This window comes from Phyllostomus hastatus, unplaced genomic scaffold, assembly GCF_019186645.2.
Source record: "Phyllostomus hastatus isolate PE091 unplaced genomic scaffold, TTU_PhHast_1.1 phas_contig_1771, whole genome shotgun sequence".
Lineage (NCBI taxonomy): Eukaryota > Metazoa > Chordata > Mammalia > Chiroptera > Phyllostomidae > Phyllostomus > Phyllostomus hastatus.
Genome location: NW_025333677.1, coordinates 34543 through 55387, shown reverse-complemented (window position 1 = coordinate 55387; position 20845 = coordinate 34543). Strand labels below are relative to the sequence as shown.

Below are 20845 nucleotides of genomic sequence, written 5' to 3'. Positions count from 1 at the left end.
AAGGTTTGAACAGACACTTTGCTAAAGAACATATACAGATTATGATAAGCATATGAAAACAGACCCAGTATCATATGACATTAGGAGGTTTCAAATTAGAACTATAAGATACCATAACATTATCTATTAGAATGGCTAAAATTGTAAAAACCGATAAAAGAAAATGCCAGTGACTATGTAGAGCAACAAGTACTCTTATTTACTGCTATTGGAAATATATAATGGTAAGTGACTTTGGCAGTTTCTTACAAAGCTAACCATAGTCTTGCTATTTGTCATCTACCCAAATGAGATGAAAGTACATGTTCACACAAAACCCTGCTAACAAGTTTTTATAGCAGCTTCATTCATAATTGCCAAAAACTGGAAGCAGCCAACACACCCTTTAATAGGTGAATGGATAAACTACACTATATTCATATATGGGATATTATAGAGTGATAAAAAGAAATGAGCTCTCAAGCCACAGAAAGACATGGAACAACCTTAAAAAATACATATTGATAAGTGAAAGAAGTCAGTATGAAGGCCTACATAATGTATGATTCCAACTACATAACTATTGGAATCGGGAAAAGGAAAAACTATTCATTCACCAATTTTTTAAAAATGTACCATACTAAAGCAACATATTAATAATAGGTGAAATTGTGTATAGGAGAAGAACATGGTAACTCTATATGCTCAATTATTCTGATCTAAAAAGTGAAGTTTATTAATCATAAAAGGATAAAGAATATACCACAGACAGTACAAGTTTTGTAAAGCTTAAAATATTTACTATCTGGCCCTATACAGAAAATATTCATTCATTCCTAGCCTAAACCTACTTATTTGAAGGCAGCAATTTCAGATTGGATGACAAGATTAAACCCCAAGTAAATGTAGTCTGTATGAAACCTACAACAAACAATGGCATATATAGTTTAAAACTATAAAAGATAATAAAAGTTATACAAACAGTAAATGAAAGAATGCTAGAAGGAGTATATTGATATCAGACTTCAGAATCAAGAAAATCTCAGGGATGAAGAGACATTGCAAAATGTCAATTGGTCAATTTACCAATAAGAACAAACACCTCTACTTAGGTACACAGCTAACAACAGAGCCTCAAAATATAAGAAAGAAAGGCTAGCACAACTTGGAAGGAGCAGAAGGCAGATCCAGAAATATGCTTGAAGCTTGATCACTACCCTCTCAAGAGAGAATAAGGAAATACTAAATAACACAGTCAACCAACTCAACCAACTCAAACTAATTTGTGTCTATGGAACTCTCCAGTCAATAACAGCAGAAAAGGTATTCTTTCTGAGTACAAATGGAAAATTCAGCAAAAAATATAGACCATATTTAAGAACACAAAACACACCTTGAAAGTTTAACAGAAGAACTGAAACTATACAATATGCTTTCTACCCCAGTGAAATCAAACTATAGTCAATAACAAAAAGATAATGGGAAAATCTCACATTAACAAATTAAGTAGAAATATTTTTTAAAACCAAAATTGTACATACAGAAATGAAAATTAGGATGTGTGAGAAAAATACCCTGAATACTCCAAAATTATACATTGCAGAAGATTAGTGAATATGAAATCAATAGAAATAAAAACCTCCCAAGAAGGAACACAAAGACAAAAGAGAATTAATAAAAATGAACAGAGCATCAGCAAGTTGGATGTCTTCAGGTGGACAACTATATATTTAGTTGGAGCTCCCAAGAAAGGGGGTTTGGGGAAACAAAATATCTAAAGAAGTTATGTCCAGAATTTAAAATTTTCATATAAACTATGCATCTACAGATTTTTTTTAAAAAACCTCAGCAAACCTTCACTATAAGAAACAAGAAGAATATTACACCATGGTTCATAATAATCAAGTTGCTCAAAATAAGTGTAAAGAGAAAAATCTTAAAAGCAGCAAGAGGTGAACAAAATACTTTGTATACAAAGGTCCAAATATAAGGCTAACATAGAATTTTACATCAGAAAAAATATAGGTAAAAAGATAGTTAAACAATACTTTTAAAGTACTAAAAAGAAGCCAACCTATAACTCTATATTGAGCTAGAATATCTACAAAAATAGAGAAATAATTTTAGACATAAAAATGTACATGATATACATGATATTGAAGTGCTAAAGGAAGTCTTTCTGCTTGAAATAAAATAATACTAGGTGAAAATAAGAACTACACAAAGCAAAGAAAAACAAAAGAAGTGATTACTATATAGTAAATATTTTTTCTTATTTAAATCACTTTATGTAATTTTTAAAGGGTATTTAACATGTAATATGAGTTAACATGAAGTGCTAGAATATGTGTTGGTACACGAAGTTAAAGACGTATAGAGGAAATTTTAAAGCAATCACTAAAATAAAAATGAATCGGAGTTGATAAGCCCTCATGAGAGTTAACACAGCATTTCATAAAAATATCTGTTTAATCTGAAATTAAGCAGAAAATAGGAAAAAGAACAAAGAAGAGATAAAATGAATAAAAAGAGGATAGATTCAAACCCAGTCATACTGTTAATCACATTAAATATAAATGGGTGTAATATCCCAATAAGGCAGAGAACCCCCGACTTGATTTTTCTTAATAATTAATGCAAGTAGTCCAAAATTAACCAGTGATGATACAAAAGATTTGAATAACACTGCCAACTGGATGAAATTGACATTTGTAGACTTTTAATCTAACTTTTTCATCTAACAGAGCAAAATATACATTCTTTTCAAGTGATGAAACACTTAGCAAAGTAGATTGCATTCTGCAAAACAAGTCTCAATAAATCAAAAGGATCAAATCATACAACAGAATTAAATTTCTAACCATGGGGAATTAAATTAGAAATAAATCAATAAAAAAGATTTCTGGAAAAACGGAAATATTTGGAAAATGAATAACAGACTTCTAAGTAACCTGCGGATCAAAGAATTTTTTGAAAAAGGAATTGGGCAGTCTTTTGGAATGAATAAAAATGAAAACACATAATAAAATTTGTGGAGTTCTGCTCAAGTAGTGTTTATGGGATAATGTATAGCATTAAAAGCCTGTATTAACAAAAGAAAAATAGTGTTAAACCAGTGATATTTGCTTCTACCTGAAGAAATCTGGAAACACTAAAGCAGATTGACCCCACAGGAAGTAGAACAAATGAAATTGAGATTGGAACAGGAATCAATGAAGTTGAGATAAGAAAAAACAATGGAAAAATCAAAAAAAAAGCACAGGTGATATTTTGAGAAGATTGATAAAATTGCTAAACTTCTAGAGGAGAAAAATTGCTATCAGAGTTAGAAATCTGATGTGATGTTAGTGTAGATTCTACCAGTATATTTTTTTTAGATTTTATTTATTTATTACTAGAGAGAGGGGAAAGGAGGAAGAGAGGGAGAGAAACAGCCATGTGTGGTTGTGTCTCAGGTGCCCCCCTACTGGGGACCTGGCCTGCAACCCAGGCATGTGCTCTTAGACTGGGAATTGAACCAGTGACCCTCTGGTTCACAGGCTGGCACTCAATCCACTGAGCCACACTAGCCAGGGCTCTACCACTATTACAAAGTATAAGATAATAGCATGAACAAGTTTATGTCTATAAATCTGAAAAATTTCATGAAATGGATAAATCTTTTAAAAGCTACAAACTCACTCAAAAGGTAATAGATAATTTATATATTTAGGAAATAAATGTGTAGCTAAAAACTTTGTGATAAACCAAAACAAAAACAAGTACAGGCCTAAATGGCTTCCCTGGAGAATGCTACAAAACATTTTTAAAATATCTGATTTTACAAAAATTCTTCAAGAAACTGGAAAAAGAATGGATAATTTTTTAAAATTGTACTTTAATTGTTGTTCAAGTACAGTTTTCTGTCTTTACTCCCATCCCAGACCACCCCCAGTCTTCCCCACCTCCCTCACATTTCCACCCCCCTACTTTTTGTCTATGTGTCCTTTATACTTGCTCCTGTAGACCCTTCCCCTTTTCCCATGAAATTCTCCTGAAATTTCCTCCACTCTCCTCTCTGGTCACTGTCAGCCTGGATAATTTCTAAGAGAAATTCTATGAGACTTTTTTATTATGATATCAAACTAGACAAAGACATTGTAAGAAAAAAATACTTATGTCATTCATGATCATTAATTCAAAACAAAATTCTTAATAAAATCTTAATAAATTAAACCCAATAATATAGTAAAAGGAAAATAAATTATGATCAAGCAAGATTTATCACAGAGATGCAAGGCTAGTTTAATATTTGAAAATCAATATAATCTACCATATCCATAAAATAAAAATGAAAATGTATATATAATCACAATCAATGACAAAAAAGCACTTGTTAAGTGCAATATTTATTCTTGGTAATCTAGGAAACCAGGAATGGAAGAGAATCTATGAAAATACAACAGTGACATCACACTTAGTGATTATTATGTACTGAATGTTTGTTTGGCCTCCTCTCAGAAAATTTGTACGTTGGAGCCCCAACCCCCAATCAATAGTATTAAGAGGTGGCACCTATAGGAGATAATTAGGTTTAGATGAGGTGATGAAGTTGGACCCCATGATGATGGAATTAGTGACCTTAGAAGGGGAGGAAGAACCCAAAGCCTTCCATCTATTAGTCCTGTGAGGATACACGGAGAAGTTGGTGGTCTTCAATCCAGGAAGAAAACCCACACCAGAAACTGAAGCTGTCTGTGCCTTGAGCTTGGACTTAGCTTCCAGAACTGTGAGAAATAATGCCTGTTGTTTAAGCCACCCAGTTGATTATATTTTGTTATAGCAAGCTGAGCAGACTGAAAAAAGATGAGCCACTGAATGACCAGGAATGCAATAAAGATGTTTGCTTTGATGACCTATATTAACATTGTACTGGAGGCAGTAGTCATTACTGTAAGAAAAATAAATAAAAGGCATCCAGGTAGAAAAAGTGGAAGGATACCTGCATTTATTTGAAGAACAACACAGTTATCTACACAGAAAATCAAAACACTATTATAACTAATAAACTGAGTTTAGCAAGTTTGCAGGATATAAGATCAACATAAAAGAATCTATGGTGTTTCTATTTATTATCAATAAATTGGCGGAAATTAATATTAAAATATTACTGTTAAGAACAGTATCAGGAAAAAAAATATTGTCAAAGAAAAGATCAGCCCTGGCTGGCGTAGCTCAGTGGATTGAGCGCGGGCTGCGAACCAAAGTGTCGCAGGTTCGATTCCCAGCCAGGGTACATGCCTGGGTTGCAGGCCATGACCCCCAGCAACCGCACATTGATGTTTCTCTCACTCTATCTCCCTCCCTTCCCTATCTAAAAATAAATAAATAAAAATTCTTTAAAGAAAAGATCAATATACAGGAACCTATAGTAATTCTAGCTACTACTTACAAACAACTGGGAATTTATAATAAAAATATTAGCATTCATATAAAGAAAAAGAAATACTTAATGATAGGTATGAAAAAGATGCTCAACATCTTTAGTCATTAGGGAAATTCATATTAAAAATCACAATATGAAGTTACTGTATCCCTGTTGGAATGTCTAAAATTAAAAAGGCTGACCATACCAGCTGTTGATGAGGAATGCAGGAAACAACTGAAACACTCACACACTACTGGTGAAGTGTGTAATAACACAACCCTTATGGAAAACTGACAGTTTCTTAAAAGGTTACATGAATACCTACCAGACTATCCAAATGTTCTTCTCCTTAATCTTTACTCAAGAGTATGGAAGCACATGACCATACAAAGATCAGCTGCATGAAAGTAGCCAGATAAAGAAAGGGTGCATTATGTATTATTCCATTTCACTAAAAGCTATGAAATCCAAACTAATGAATGGTGACAGAAAGTAGATCATCAGATGTCATGGGGTGGAGGAATTACAAAGGAGCATGAGGAGGTTTTCTGGGGTGATGATTATGCTTGTTAACATGATTTTGGTGATAATTTCACAAGTGTATGCATGTATCAAAATTTCAAATTATAAACTTTAAGCATGAATAGTCTATTGTATATTCATTATACATTAATAAAGCTGTTAAATTATTTTAATAATATTTTGTGAACCTCATTGATATCTTGATTTGTACATTAATAAGTATACTACAATGACATTATAATTACATTCAATGTCTTTTTTTTTAATATAGGACAGGGAAGTTGGGAGACCTGACAGCTCCTTGCAATTCTGGCTGTAAATGCTCAACATTTCATTCACCTGTGTGTGGAAGAGATAATATTGGATACTTTTCTCCTTGCTTTGCTGGTTGTACATATTCTAAAAGAATAAATGATCAGAAGGTAATTATTTTAAATTATGCTTCTTCCTCTCCAGTAAGATTTTGAAACTGTAGATGATGTTTACATTATGGCAGCAATCCAAATAACTTAAAATTGAACATATGTTATCTGTGTCTGTCCTTTGATATTTACATGGATCAAGTCTCATTTTAACATCCCCCTATTTGCTCATTTGGGGCCATTATCATCAGAATATCTTATTTCCCGGGGCCTTCTACCAACCTCCAAACAAATTCCCCTTTTTTGTCATATGGAGCAGTTTACCATTCAGCTATTTTTTGACTCCAGGTTAATTTTCTGTATCCAAAGTTGCATAAATACGCTTTCAGCTAAATAATGGACTGTAACTGCAGATTCTTCCTTTTAAGTGGCATAGGGGCAGGGACTTGAATTTTAAAAATTCTATATTTCTCTCTCTCTCTCCTCAGGCTAGTTTTTGTAAAGGGGAGAGAGCAACAGAGATGAATATTTCTTGATCCATAGGCATCGTCCCACCTCCCTTAGCTGGTAATAAAGTCCTGTGTTGGTTATGCACCTACATACCAATATTCTCTTCCCTGTTATACACAGATCGTTTCACTACAAGATACTAGCACACCTGACCAATTTCAGTTCCTTATAGTCATGTTTCAGTTGTCTATGATTTAATGATATACTTTTAGTTTTTTATTGACTATTGATATAAAGAGGTTGCATACCCTTTAAAAAGTCTTTATTAAATGTTATGATATATATTTAAAATTACATTTAAAATCTTTGAAATATGTTACTGGGGAAAGCATTCAATGTAATAGAAAAGCATAGTAGACTCCTATATGCCACTTACCTATCTTCAACAACTTATTAAGTTACAGAAAATCTTATTTTATACTCCTGCTTACTTCCTGTCCTCTATTTTTGTTTGAAACTAGTAAATGATTATTAAATGCTCACATTTAACCTTGGCGTTTGACCTTGGCATTTTGAACCAATATTATTTAAGAACTAAAACAGACAGCCACTGTGTAGCTCCAACCTCTTTTTCTTTTAGGGAGAATTCCTTTTAGGAATTTTTTTTTGTTTCTATTTAATAAAAATATTTATAACTTTCTTATGTTTTTCTAGGAAATAATTCATAGTGAAAGCAGTGAGAAAAATTAACAAAGTAATCAAACTATGTGATAACTGTGATATTAAATAAAAATTAAAAGAAGAACAAAATATTTTTTGACAATTTTTATAAGATTTATTTGAGCCAAACTGACAACACATACTGGAGAGCAGGATCTCAAGTGCTCCCAGAATAAAATATTTTTGACAAAAATTAGACATCTTAGAAACTACCCAGGACAGTTAACCTTGACAGAAATAATGGCTCTGAGGGAAAACTGACAATAGCAGAAGCTGTGACTACTACAATTTGATATGGATGCAACTGATGAATGGATAAAATGTGCATTAATTTTAGATGGAAAAGAATCAATAGTAATAAATATATTTTTAACAACATGAAAATTAAATAAAAGAAATACCATATACAAAAATGATCAAGTAGCTAAATGGTTTTAATGGAATTCCCTCTGGAAAATATTTTTTCAATGAAAATATGTTAACTTTAAAATAAATCTGATTAAATGTTAATTTTCTTTTTTTTTAAGATTTTATTTATTTATTTTTAGAGAGGGAAGGGAGGGAGATAGAGAGAGAGAGAGAGAGAGAGGAACATCAATGTGTGGTTGCTGGGGGTTATGGCCTGCAACCCAGGCATGTACCCTGGCTGGGAATCGAACCTGGGACACTTTGATTCCCAGCCCGTGCTCAATCCACTGAGCTACGCCAGCCAGGTTAAATGTTAATTTTCAAAACATGATCTGGGTCAACATGAGTTAAAATTGGACATGTTAATTACCCTTACACAACAGTTTGCAACTGGAGTGGTGGGAAATACTGTATCTCTGAATAGTATTTCCTATAGAAAATCAGAGCTTTACTAAAACTGAAAATAGATACATCCTCTTCATACCGATAATATTCCTGGGCAGGTTTGCTTCATTGAAACCCATATATAATCTTATCTATGCCACCAAAGATCGTCAAATTTTCTTATGTAGATGTAAAAGAAATCTTGTTGTTTTCGTCTTCATCTTCTCATTTGGATTAGTTCTTCTCAGCAGCTAACAGCTTTCATGATAAACAAGAAGAGAGGGCCTTTTCTGAAGGCTGCTCTAGTCCAGCAGGAGCCTCACTCCAGTGACCTATAAACAAGAAATCAGTCTCACCCACGGCATTTAGGATTCCAGGAAGCCAGGCTAAGGTCTCATTCAGCTGAAAACATTCTTAAAATATTTTACTTCTGTTACTTACCTCCCATCTTTGTGTTTTGTCATATATTTTATTTCTTCATATATTTTAAATGATACTTAACTATTATTGTTGTTATTTTGTACAATCAATATGCACTTATATTTGCCTACCCATTTCCTTGCATTCCATGCTTTCATTTCTTTTTTCTTGAAGAACTGTATTTCAGCTTTGTTTTAAAAAAAAAACAAATAAAAACAAAAACAACTGTTTTCACTGGGTATGGAATTCTATATTGGCATTTGAAAGATGCCATTATATTGTCTATGTCTCTGGCTGCTTTTAGGATTTTTCTCTTTGTTTTTGATTTTCAGCAGGTTTCCTTTAATGTGCCTAGATACGATATTTATTAAATTTATTTTGTTTGGGTTTCACAGAACATCTTTAGTCTGTGGATTTATGTCTATCTGTTGGAAAATTCTCAGCTATTATTTCTCCTTCACTCTCTCTTCTTTTTTGCAGGGTGCATGTATTAGTTTACTATTGCTACATAACCAAATGTCACAATGCTATGTCTGTAAATCATACCCATTTATTAGCTCTCAGTTCTAAAGAAAGAAATCCAGATACAGCATGAGAATCTCTTCTGCTCAGACTCTCACAGGCTGAAATCAGGATGTAGATTGAGCTGTGTTCCTTCTGGAGGCTCTGGGAAAGAATCTACTTACTAGCTTATTCCAGTTATTGGCCAATTCAGTTTCTTTGGGTTGCAAAAAATGAGGTCCCTGTTTACATGCTAGCTGTCCGCTAGGTCTGATTTTAGCTCTTAGAGGCACTCCCATTCTTTGCCACGGGACTTCCTCCATCTTCAAGGCTGGCAACAATCTCCTTTATCACATGCTTTGAATCTCTGACTTCAGGAAAAACTCAGTACCTTTTAAGGCTTTGAAGTTTACCCACTCTTTCTTAAAGTCAATTATGTCACATAATGTAACTCGGTAGGGGGTATAAAATTCACCAGTTCACAGTCCTAGGAATTATGTAGACATTATAGTATAAAATAGGAGGGTGGACATCTTAGGTGCCATTTTTGAACTCTGCTACCACACACTACCAGTAGACTTTTCCACTGTGTCTAATACTCTTTTGTCCTTTTCTCTGTTTTCCATCTCCTTTCACCTGTTTAAGTGTAAATATTTTTTATTGACTTGTCCTAGTCTCTATTCTGTAGTGTCTATTTGGTAATGTCTACTCTGCTGTTAAACCTGTTAACTGAGGTTTGAAATTTACTCATTGTATTTTTCAGTTCTAATAATATAAGTTTTTGTAGAATCCAAATCCTGTTGAAATTTCATATCATTTAAGATATTTTACCCTCCCTTTTGGAAAAATATTAATTACAGTTATTTTAAAGTTCTTGCTATTAAGTCCACTATCTAGATCAACTATGAGTCTACTTATATTTGTTCTTCTTTTAATTTTAAACTAATTATTCTTACCAATTTGTAAGCCTTGAAATGTCATATTAAGTCCTGAACATTGTGCATAAAAATATTTCCTAATATAATTATCATTTGGCTTCATGTGTTTTCAGACTCTGTTATTATATGCATAAACAGTGACAGTTATATCACCTTGATGAGTTCCTTTCGTATTTATAAAATGTCTCTTTCCACCATTCTCTGTCTTTAAGTAGTGCACTAAATTTTATATATTAAATAGTCACTCTGGCTTTTTCTGACTGTTTCCATGATGCATGTTATTTCACTCACTTTATTTTTCAAATATTTGTGTCTTTATGTTTAAAGTGATTTTGTAGCCAGCATATAATATGGTTTTTCTTTGTCTTCAGTTTTGTTAACCTGTTTTTTAATCTGAGTTTTTAGAGTACTCGCATTTATTATAATTATTGATATGGTGTGTTTAGATCTATCTTCCTTTTTATTAATGGAAATAAATGTATTTTACTATATTATTTTGATATGACTTTTGGCATCTCGATTATATCTCTTTGAATGTAATTCCCCCATTTTTTGTTTGGCCCTTTCAGAACCTGGGATCTTGTGATTCTACAATCTGTTCACCAACATTCTTCATATTTTCACTTTTGCCCTGAGGCAGCCTAGGTTTTATAACCTGCAAACACTGGCTGTGCTACATATCTTTTGTCTGACCTCCAGATCCACTTTTCACACTTTTTCCCAGTCCTCATTGTTCCAGGAGACTGATTTATATGATGAGAGCTTCTTTGCCTTCTGGCTTACAACTACACTAAACTAATACAGAGTTCTAATAGAAAATCAGAAAGATGAGGAACAGCAGTGAAGTCAGCGTCATTTTTTAGGTGCCCTCTCTGACCCATGGACTGACTACCTCCCCAGACTGAAGGTCTCAGTTTCCTTCAAGGAAGCCTCCACGTGACTTTTTCCTTCTGAACACCATTTCTACCCTAAGAGTTTTCAGAAAATCCTTTTAAATCTACTTTCAGAATAAATGCTGGATCTAGCTACCTTCATAAGTTCCTCTGATACTTACCGTGGTCCTAATCAGCATCACTTTGTACCTTGTTTCAATATCTTTTTAACTGTTTTCTCAGCTTTCACCTTTACCTTCATAGGCCAAGGGTCTCAATATAGCAGCCAAGTGATCTTTTAGAATGTCATTTATACATATATCCCTCCAATGGTTATACATTACTAAGATTAAAATCCAAAGTTTTTAAATTAGCCTTGTAATTATTTACCAGTCTCTGTATAATCTGATCTTCCCCCACTACTCCATTATATTTTCTTGTAGTTTACTTTATGTTCCTCTGCTCCAGCCACATTTTTCTCCTTGCTTTTCTTTGAACTTATCAAGCAAGCTCTAGACCCAAGACCTTTAAATTTCTGTGTTTGTTTTTGTTTCTCTGCCTAGAATGCATTTTTTAAAAGATAACAAATGGCTCCCTCTCTTCCCTTCTTCATATCTCTGCTCAGTTTATCAGTGAATCACTGGGGTAGTCATTAATTATAATAAGTTCACAAACATGATTTTTGGACCTACATGAATCATTCAGATTGAAGCCATCTTCGTTTCCTCTTATACCTTCACTAGTAACCTAGTGCCATATTTCTGTTGAGTTTATGATATTTCTTAACTTAAACCCTTTTCAATAAATTAATAAATTGCTAATTTGTCTCTGTATCTTCAAACTCCGTTTAGTTCTTCTGAGACAGTATCACCTATTCATCTTTCTTGAATTATCAACCCTACAACAACCACCCCCAGTTTTCATTTGCTCCCAGTTAAGTCTATCTTGTGACTTTGGCCCTAGAAACTTTGCTTTTGTAAACAAAATAATAATAATGATAATAATAAGAGTAACAGCAACAATAATACATTTAAACATTAATGTACAACTGCATTAGTATGAAGACAAATATCATCCAGGCCAGATTCATTATTATTATATTCATTTTTTCAATTTTCAAAGACACTAAAATTACAATTTATGTGGCCTAATATATTTGGGGCCTATTTGGCAATGCCTACTCTGCCTAATAGATAATAGCCCTGCCATCATGACATACAAAATAACATCTTAGCTTTGCAGTAATAGTCCCCATACATCCACATTTGGGTGACTGTCGATATTTTAAATCCCAGTTAAGTTAAATTTTTTAAAATATTTTATTTATTTATTTATTATTTTTAGAGAGAGGGCAAGGGAGGGAGAGAAACATCCATGTGTGATTGCCTCTCATGTGGCCCCCACTGGGGACCTGGCCTGGAACCCAGGAATGTGCCTTGACTGGGAATCAAACCCGTGACCCTTTGATTCATAGCCCATGCTCAGTCCACTGAGCTACACCAGCCAGGACTAAAGTTCAATTTTACTTATCACATCATCCTTAACTGCTCTCAATTTACAGATCTCTATGAAAATTACCTGTGCAATTAGATGTCAATATTTTTGGTGGAATTTCTTAAATTAATAGAATTTTTTCTAAGTAACTATAATTACATACATACACACAAAAATACATGAGTCTTTAAAATAGCTTGGACTTACATTAATATTTCATTTCTGAGTGATGACTAGCAGATTTAATATAAGGGTATTTACTATTAAAACTGGCTAGTCTCAATATAGTTATTGATTTAATTTTTACTTTATAATAATATGTTTTTGCTTTATAACTATATTTCTAAAAGATAGTATTCTATCTTAATTTTTAGACATATTTCAATTGTTCTTGCATTACTGATGGATTAACAAATGCAGATGAGGAAGGTGATTTTATTGATGCCAGATCTGGGAACTGTGATACAAAGTGCCATAAATTACCTTTGTTCATTGTTGTTATGTTTTCTACACTTATATTTGCTGGTTTTTCTGGTACACCAAACACGCTGACCATCCTTCGGTATGTATATTATTATTTATAATAATTGTCTTTTAAAATATAAAAAGTCAATTTCAGGAAGATTTTATAATATTATAGTAAATGATTTACTCTTGTCTCAAGGTAGCAACTGCTAGAGGAGAAATTGTTACACTGTCAAAATTCATGTGTATGGTTCATTCTTTATATTGACCAATTTATTTGCATAAAGCCTATAGCCATTGCATTTGGTTCAATAAACTTTAATTTATAACATGGAAAATTTATATATAGGCATATTGTTACATTGTCAAAATTTATGAACATTTCTAATTCTTTATCTAATTTATTTGCACACTCTACAGATGCTACATTTAATTTAGCTTTAACTTAAAATTAAGTTTAAATACTTAATTTACCAAACCTGGAAATTTTGTAAATATAGAGAAATTCTTAATTATGACAAAGATTTAATTATAAGGTTTAATTGGTTATAGGTATTTATTGAATATTTACTTTTATATTAACCAATTTGACTATGAAAAAACTTCAGTATCATCAAGAAAGGAACATAATTTTAGACTTTTACTTATTATAAGGTTTTTAAAAAATTTTATTTATTTATGTTAGAGAGGTGAAGGGAGGGAGAAAGGGAGGAACAGAAACATCAATGTGCAGTTGCTTCTCATGTGCCCTTTGTTGGGGACCTGGCCTGCAACTGAGGAATACGCCCTGACTGGGAGTTGAACCAGTGACCCTTTGGTTTGCAGGCTGGTGCTCAGTCTACTGAATCACACCAGCCAGGGCAATTTTTACAATTTTAGAATGTTGTTACATGTTTATTATTATTCTAAATTAAAGCAACATTTGTTATTGATTTGTTTTTCCTGAATATGTATTGATAAAATAAACTTGATATTTATTTTTACTACAGTAGCAGAATAATTGGTCATTATTTTCAAATTATTATTTTTTGCCAGGGGCTAACATAAAACTTTAAGTCATCAGGAGTGCTTTTTTGGTCTCTTAGGAAAGCATACTAGAAAACTTGAATAAATATATGCAGAAATAAAATCTGAATTGGGCTTATGTGACCTCTGTCCTCAGTAAAATTGCAATTTAGATGGGAGACAAAACTCGGGCATATCAATATAAGAAGTGGCTTTTTCATTTACTTACATGTGTCTGGCACTGAACCTGTAAGGACCAATAAAATATGGACCTTGACCTTCAGTTACTTAGAGTTTAATTGGGAAGAAAAAACACTTAAAAAGAAATAGAGTGAATATGTAAAAATGCTTTGATTAAAGCCTATACAGACTGATCCAGGACAAAGTGAAGAGAAGGGCAATTTTTACCTAGGATGATTTAGAAATGCTTGCAGAAAGTGTGTCACTTGAACTAAGGTGTAAAGATAAATGATTTCTTATAATGTGAGCAGACTGGGGACAAGTTCTTAACAGGAAAAGTGAGCAGTGCAAGTAGAGGCAAAATGCATAAAATATCTGAACAACAAGTTTTGTTTTGACTGGAGTGGTATGATGGTGAATGGGATGAGGAGATTTGAGCTTGGGAAGGGCCTGATAATGGGTGGCTTCTTTGCCACATTAATGTGAATGATGTTATTGTATGTATGTGTGGAGGTCATGACCACAATACCCCTCAAAAGTAAAAGTGATCAGCCCTGGCTGGTGTGGATCAATGGATTGAATGTCAGCCTGTGGACCAGGGTTGCTGGTTCGTTTCTCAGTCAGGGTACATGCCTGGATTGCAAGCTGGGTCCCTGGTGGGGGCTATGTGGGAGGCAACCACACATGGATGTTTCCTTCCTTTTCTTTCTCCTTCCTTTCCCCTCTCTCTAAAAATAAATGAATAAAAATCTTTTTTAAAAAGTAAAAGTGATCAAATACACATTTTAGATAGAATACTTTTAAAATAGTATGGAAGATGATGCTGAGGGAGAAAACTTGAAAAAAAGAAAAAAGTACTTAGGGTATCATTTTAAAAATTTAGTAGTGGTTTTTAGAGATAGAGATAATATTTATTTATTTATTTATTTATTTATTTATTTATTTATTTATTTATTTATTTTTAGAGAGGGAAGGGAGGGACACAGAGAGAGAGAGAGAGAGAAAGATCAATGTGCGGTTGCTGGGGGTCATGGCCTGCAACCCAGGCATGTGCCCTGACTGGGAGTCGAACCTGCAACACTTTGGTTCACAGCCCGTGCTCAATACACTAAGCTACGCCAGCCAGGGCAAGATAATATTTTAGAAAAATTTAGTTTACATAAAAGGGGGAAGTTATTACTTTGATATTTCTGGAACCAAATATGAAGAAATTTATGATTATGGCCAGATTTCCAGTCTGGGGAGCTAAATTAATGATAGTGCATTAACTGAGTTAAGAAATTTAAGGAGAAGAGAAAGCTCAGATTGAAGATAATCAGTGCAATGTTGAACATACCTTATTAAAAGTTTATGTGAAACATCCAAGGAAGTATTCCCCACAGTGTGGTAAGAAAGATGATAGTAATATTCCCGAAGTTCAGTTCTGAATCTTCTCAATTCTGAACCTGATAATGATCCAAAGCAAAAAGGAGACCAACACACACACATACATGCACACACTGTATTTTCAGTGCTATTATGAGACAGATAAAAACGATAAAATTGAAACTGCATGTAAGTATTTCTTAAATTGAAACGGACTGGAATCTAGTTTATAATTTCACAAAAATGTTAGAAAGAAAAACAGGAAATGTGGAGAGTGTCTCAGGATTGACCAATTTCAGATGTCTCCGTTATATATTTCTGCTTAGGAGAAGAAGACATCCAATTTTATTTATTTTTTAAAGATTTTATTTATTTTTTAGAGGGTTAAGGGAGGGAGGGAGAGAAACACTGATGCACAAGAGAAATATCTATTGATTGCCTCTCGCTCGCCCCCAGCTAGAGACCTGGCCTGCAACCCACACATGTGCCCTAACCACCAGTTGCACCAGACACCTTCCAGTACCCAGGCCAGTGCTCAAGCCACTGAGCCACACCAGCCAGGGTGACGACCTCACCTTTAGATGGAAGTTATGGGAGCATTACCTAGGTAGATAAGTTAAGGCTGAATATTTCTGGAAAGAATGAAAGAAAGGTTTAGAAAATGCCCATGAGGGCCACATATGGCAGATCTGAAGGAGTGCCAGTAAAATATGCCTTCTACACATGAATCCATATCTTTGGAAAGCAAGGAGTGTGGAGACTTCAGAAGCCCAGGGCTGGCACAAGTTCTTTTGAAACAGCCCAGGTTTGGGGAGGCAGAGTCTTCCCTCTATCCACGGAGGAGATAACACTATTTGAAGCTAAGAAACCCTGGCTCATGTTCCATTTCCATAAACTTCTGCCTCTACTTTCACAAAATAATCTCATTCAAATATGAGTAAGTAGAAAAGGAAAACGTTCTGCCTACATACAAAATAATTTTAGTGAAAGAAATGAAGCATTTTAATCACTACTACAAACCACACTAGAAAAATAATACCAAGTGCTAAAATCAGATAAAATACACAGGTAACTATATGTAAGTTTAAACCAAAAAATTTAAACAGTCATGTTCACAAAACAAGAGAAAAATATCTAGTTGAAGGAAGCTACGAAGTAAAAATGAACAGAACTCAGGAAAAAACCCAGAAATTTCAGAAAGTAAAATTAAGTTATAAAGCACACACAAAAGAAAAGACGACATACAAAACAAGTATGAGGCATAGAAAGTATAGAAAGAGAGGGAGAGAGAGAGAAATGGAGAATACAAAATAAATTTAAGATAAAAGGTCTTAAGAGAAATGAGGCAAACATAGAAGACAGATGATCCAACATACTACATAACTGGAGTCCCCAAAGAAGAAAACCAAAACAGTCAAACAATAAATATTTAATCCATAGTTAATTAAACTTTACTGAAATGATTTAAAAATTTTTATTTGTTGATTGTGGAGAGAGAGAAAGGATGTGGGGAGAGAATGGAGAGAGAGAGACAGAAAGCAGTATCGATTTGTTGTTCCGCTTATGCATTCATTGGTTGCTTCCTGTATGTGTCCTGACTGGAGATTGAACCCACAACCTTGGTATATCGAGACAATGCTCTAACCAACTGAAGTACCCAGTCAGGGGCTGAAATGATTTTTAATAAATACTGAAATAACAAGTAATAATAATAAACAATGAATAAATAAAATAAAATGAAATAATATTTGAATTTACATATTGAAACTGCACATCAAATATCTAGGGAAATTGACCCAGAACAATCAACACTGAGATATACCACAGCAAAATTGGATTTAAAGTAAAGAGATAATTTTTTTTATTATCTAAGAAAAAAAGGAAAGCAAAAAGTTTGGCATCATGTTTCTCAAAAGCAACATTCACCTCCAGAAGACCAGGAAGACCTTCAGGGAAAGAAAACATAAGCTAATTATTTCATCATCAATAAACTGCCTCATAATTATAAATAGTTTTGATATGGAAGAACCCAGGAAATGTTGTTATGAGCTAGTCTTTAAGAATGGACAACAAGGCAGGTTATAAGCAGCCAACATACGTTTGCTGATAAAAGGGAAACTAATAAAAGGTCTGGTGGAGAGCACTGAATGTGGCAAACTAAACAAATTTAAGTCATATATTTAACTAAATATATTCATTTATGCTGGAACTAAAAACTGAGCATAAGGGTGGCAAAATAGAATGAAATGTAATATATTTTGATAAAGTAGAAATTACATAACTAACAAAAAATGGGAGAATAAAACAAAAGAGAGCTCAAAAGAAGGACAAGATTGCTTGCTGGCTAGTAGTAAGTGGGAATCAACAGATGTCATTTTTATAGACATTTTATTGAAGATTAATACATATTCAGAAGAGTGCACAAATTGTAGACTGATGGATTTCTACAAAGTGAAGATACCTATGTAACCACAATCCAGTTCAAAAGGTTGATAATTACAGTTATTTCTTTAGCCCTTCCCCAACTCCCTTCTTGTCATTAACCCCCTCAACTCTAAGGTTACCACCATTTTGACTTCTATAATGAATAAGTTAATTTGTTCGGTGTCTGAGCTTTATATACACACAGGAGGATACAGGACATAGCCACTTGTGTGTGCATCGTGTTACTCCACAATGTGCTCATAAGAGTCATTCACACTGTCGCACACAACAGAAATTCATTTTCATTGCTCTGCAGCCGTGCTGTCTAGTCATATTTTCTATGAGGATGGATATATTCTACATTTCTGCCATCCAGCATAGTTGTCTCTAGCCAGGTGTGCCTATTGAGCATTTGAAATGAAGTTAGTGTGGATGTGGCACCAAACTTTTCATTTTATTTCACTTTAATTGACTTTTAAGTAGGCACATGTGGCTTATGGTTACATACGGGATAGTTTTATAGCAGTCCAGTGTATGAACATATACCCAAATTTGCTTCTTTGTTCTACAATTAATGTTGTCTTCAGGTGAGGGCTATCAAGACTTGTTTTTAAGAAGATTCTTGTACTTGTCTTTTGGGGAACATATGACTACATTTCTTTCAAGAACGTATAGAAACAGCAGAATTGCTGGGTTATAGGCTACACATATTTTAAGCTGTTTCAATAAATTATAAAAGAATTTTGACAAATTCATTCTTCCAGCAGTTTTGTTATTATTTTTAAATTTGATCAATTTTGATGGGTGTGTGTTTTTTTCCTTTGTGGTTTTAATTTCCTTATTCAGAAGACTAATATTATTAAACTTATTTTTCTTTATTTTTAATTTTTTTTACTTATTGATTTCAGAGAGAGAGAAAGAGATTTGTTGTTCCACTTATTTATGCATTCTGTTTCTTGTGCTTGCCCTGACAGAAGATCCAACCCACAACCTTGGCATATGGGATGACTCTCTGACCAATTGAGCTACCTGGTCAGGGCAAATTAGTTTCCTTTATCTATTAGCCATATGAATATGACATTTTGTCAAATGTCTGTTCATTTCTCTTGTCTATTTTTATATAGTGTTTTTTGTCTTCTTTAATAATTTGTAAGAATTCTTTATATGTTCTTTTTTATACTCCAAGTGGGGAGTTATTTGTCATGTATTTTCATGATAAATATATTCTCCAACTTTTCACCTTGCCTTTTTACTCTGATAACAGCATCTTTTGAGTGAAGTAAGTTTTAATATTCTGTTTAAGAAATCTTCACCTCATCAAAATCATGAGGACATTTTGTATTTTAATAAGTATAGTACATAATCAATAATTCAGCTGGAGATTTTTTGTATAAAGTAGGGGTTGTTTTATTTTTTATATGAATGTTAATTGACTTACCACCATTTATTTAAAGGCTATCCTTTCCCAGAGCAATGGACCAATAGGCTGTATCTATGTGGTCTGTTTCTGCACTCTTTTTGTTCCATTGGTCTGTGCATCCCTGCACCCATTTTATACTGTCTTAATCACTATATATTTATTGTGAATATTTATGTCAGGCTTTGTTGCAAGCCCACCTTCCAGATTTCTTGGTCATTCTTGACCCTTTGTGTTTGTAGGTAATTAAAATTACCAAGTCAATGCCCATAGAAAACACACTTAGATTGTGACAGGGTTGCCTTTGAATCAGTCTGGGAGAATTGCAGGCTACAGTTACCACGCTGAGTCTCTTGATCAATCAGTGAGATAAAATAACTTTATTTATTTAAAGTATTTCTTCCAATGTTTCCTAATTTTTATCTTCAAAGTGGAGGTCATACACCTCTTTCATTAGATCCATTCCTAGGTAGTTGATGTTTACTATAGTTCAGTATAGTATACTTGTTTATTGCTGCTATGAAAAATTGCAATTTATTCTTGTGCTTGGGCCTCATATCCTGTGGTTGTGCTCATAGTAATTTCTAATAGTTTGTTGGTAGGTTACTTTAAATGTTTTGTGTACATAATCATGATCTGCAAATAATAGTTTTTATTCCTTCTTTTCCAACCTTTATACCTTTTCTTTCTTGTGCTGATTAAGCTATCCTGTACAATGGTGAATAGATGTAGTGACAGTTGCTCTCCTTATTTTTATGCCCATTAAGATAAAGACTTGACATTTCATTGTTAGATATAAAATTTACTGTAAATTTCAGTTTTAAGCATGGTATTTTATAATGTTTATCACAATAAGCCAGTTTGTTTCCATTTCCAATTCATTAAAACTTTAAAATATAAACTTTGAAATTTATCAGATTTATCTCATATATCTAATACAATTATTGCAATATGATATGTGTACTTTTTTCTAGGAATAAACTGGGTTTGGTTAGTTGCTTGATTTGATTTGTTGATATTTCATTCAGAATTTTTGCATCATACTCATGAATAAAACTGTCATGCAATTTTCCCGTCCTATTAATGAGCTTGTTATGTTTTGGCATCAGTGTTATTCTGTTCTCAAAAAATCAGTTGGGAAATATCTCCTCATTTCATAACATCTGTGCTGTTTTATGAAGGTGTGGTGTCATTTATTAAATTAAATTTTTAGAAGGAATCACTTGTGATGACACTTGGGCTTGGAAATGTGAGAGGTTTGAAATTAAACATTGAATAACTTTGTGTGTGTAGGTGGGAGAGATTAATAAATATTTCTGCTTTTATAATTTCTATCATTTCCCTTTTATGTTAAAAATATTTTCATTTTATTCTCATATATCTCCTGCATGTTAGCATATATGACTTTTCTATCCAAGTGTGCACCCTGAAAGTCTTGATGTGTTTTTTCTCATTCTTTATATTCAAATATGCTTTTTAATGTATTTTTAAAATTTGAACCATGTGTTATTCAGAAGTGTATAGTTTAATTT

At 33.1% G+C, this 20845-nt stretch overlaps 1 protein-coding gene across 1 annotated transcript in view; it reads left to right on the top strand.

Moving 5' to 3' along the window:
- The window catches only part of LOC123815492 (solute carrier organic anion transporter family member 6A1-like), a gene marked incomplete at its 5' end in the record, with an annotated part of 44782 nt that overhangs the window by 7926 nt on the left and 16011 nt on the right, over positions 1 to 20845 (top strand). Inside the window, 2 exons of the mRNA XM_045833757.1 lie at positions 6180 to 6330; positions 12832 to 13019. Of these exons, the coding sequence (XP_045689713.1) occupies positions 6180 to 6330; positions 12832 to 13019 (339 nt within the window). The remainder of the gene's footprint in view (positions 1 to 6179; positions 6331 to 12831; positions 13020 to 20845) is intronic.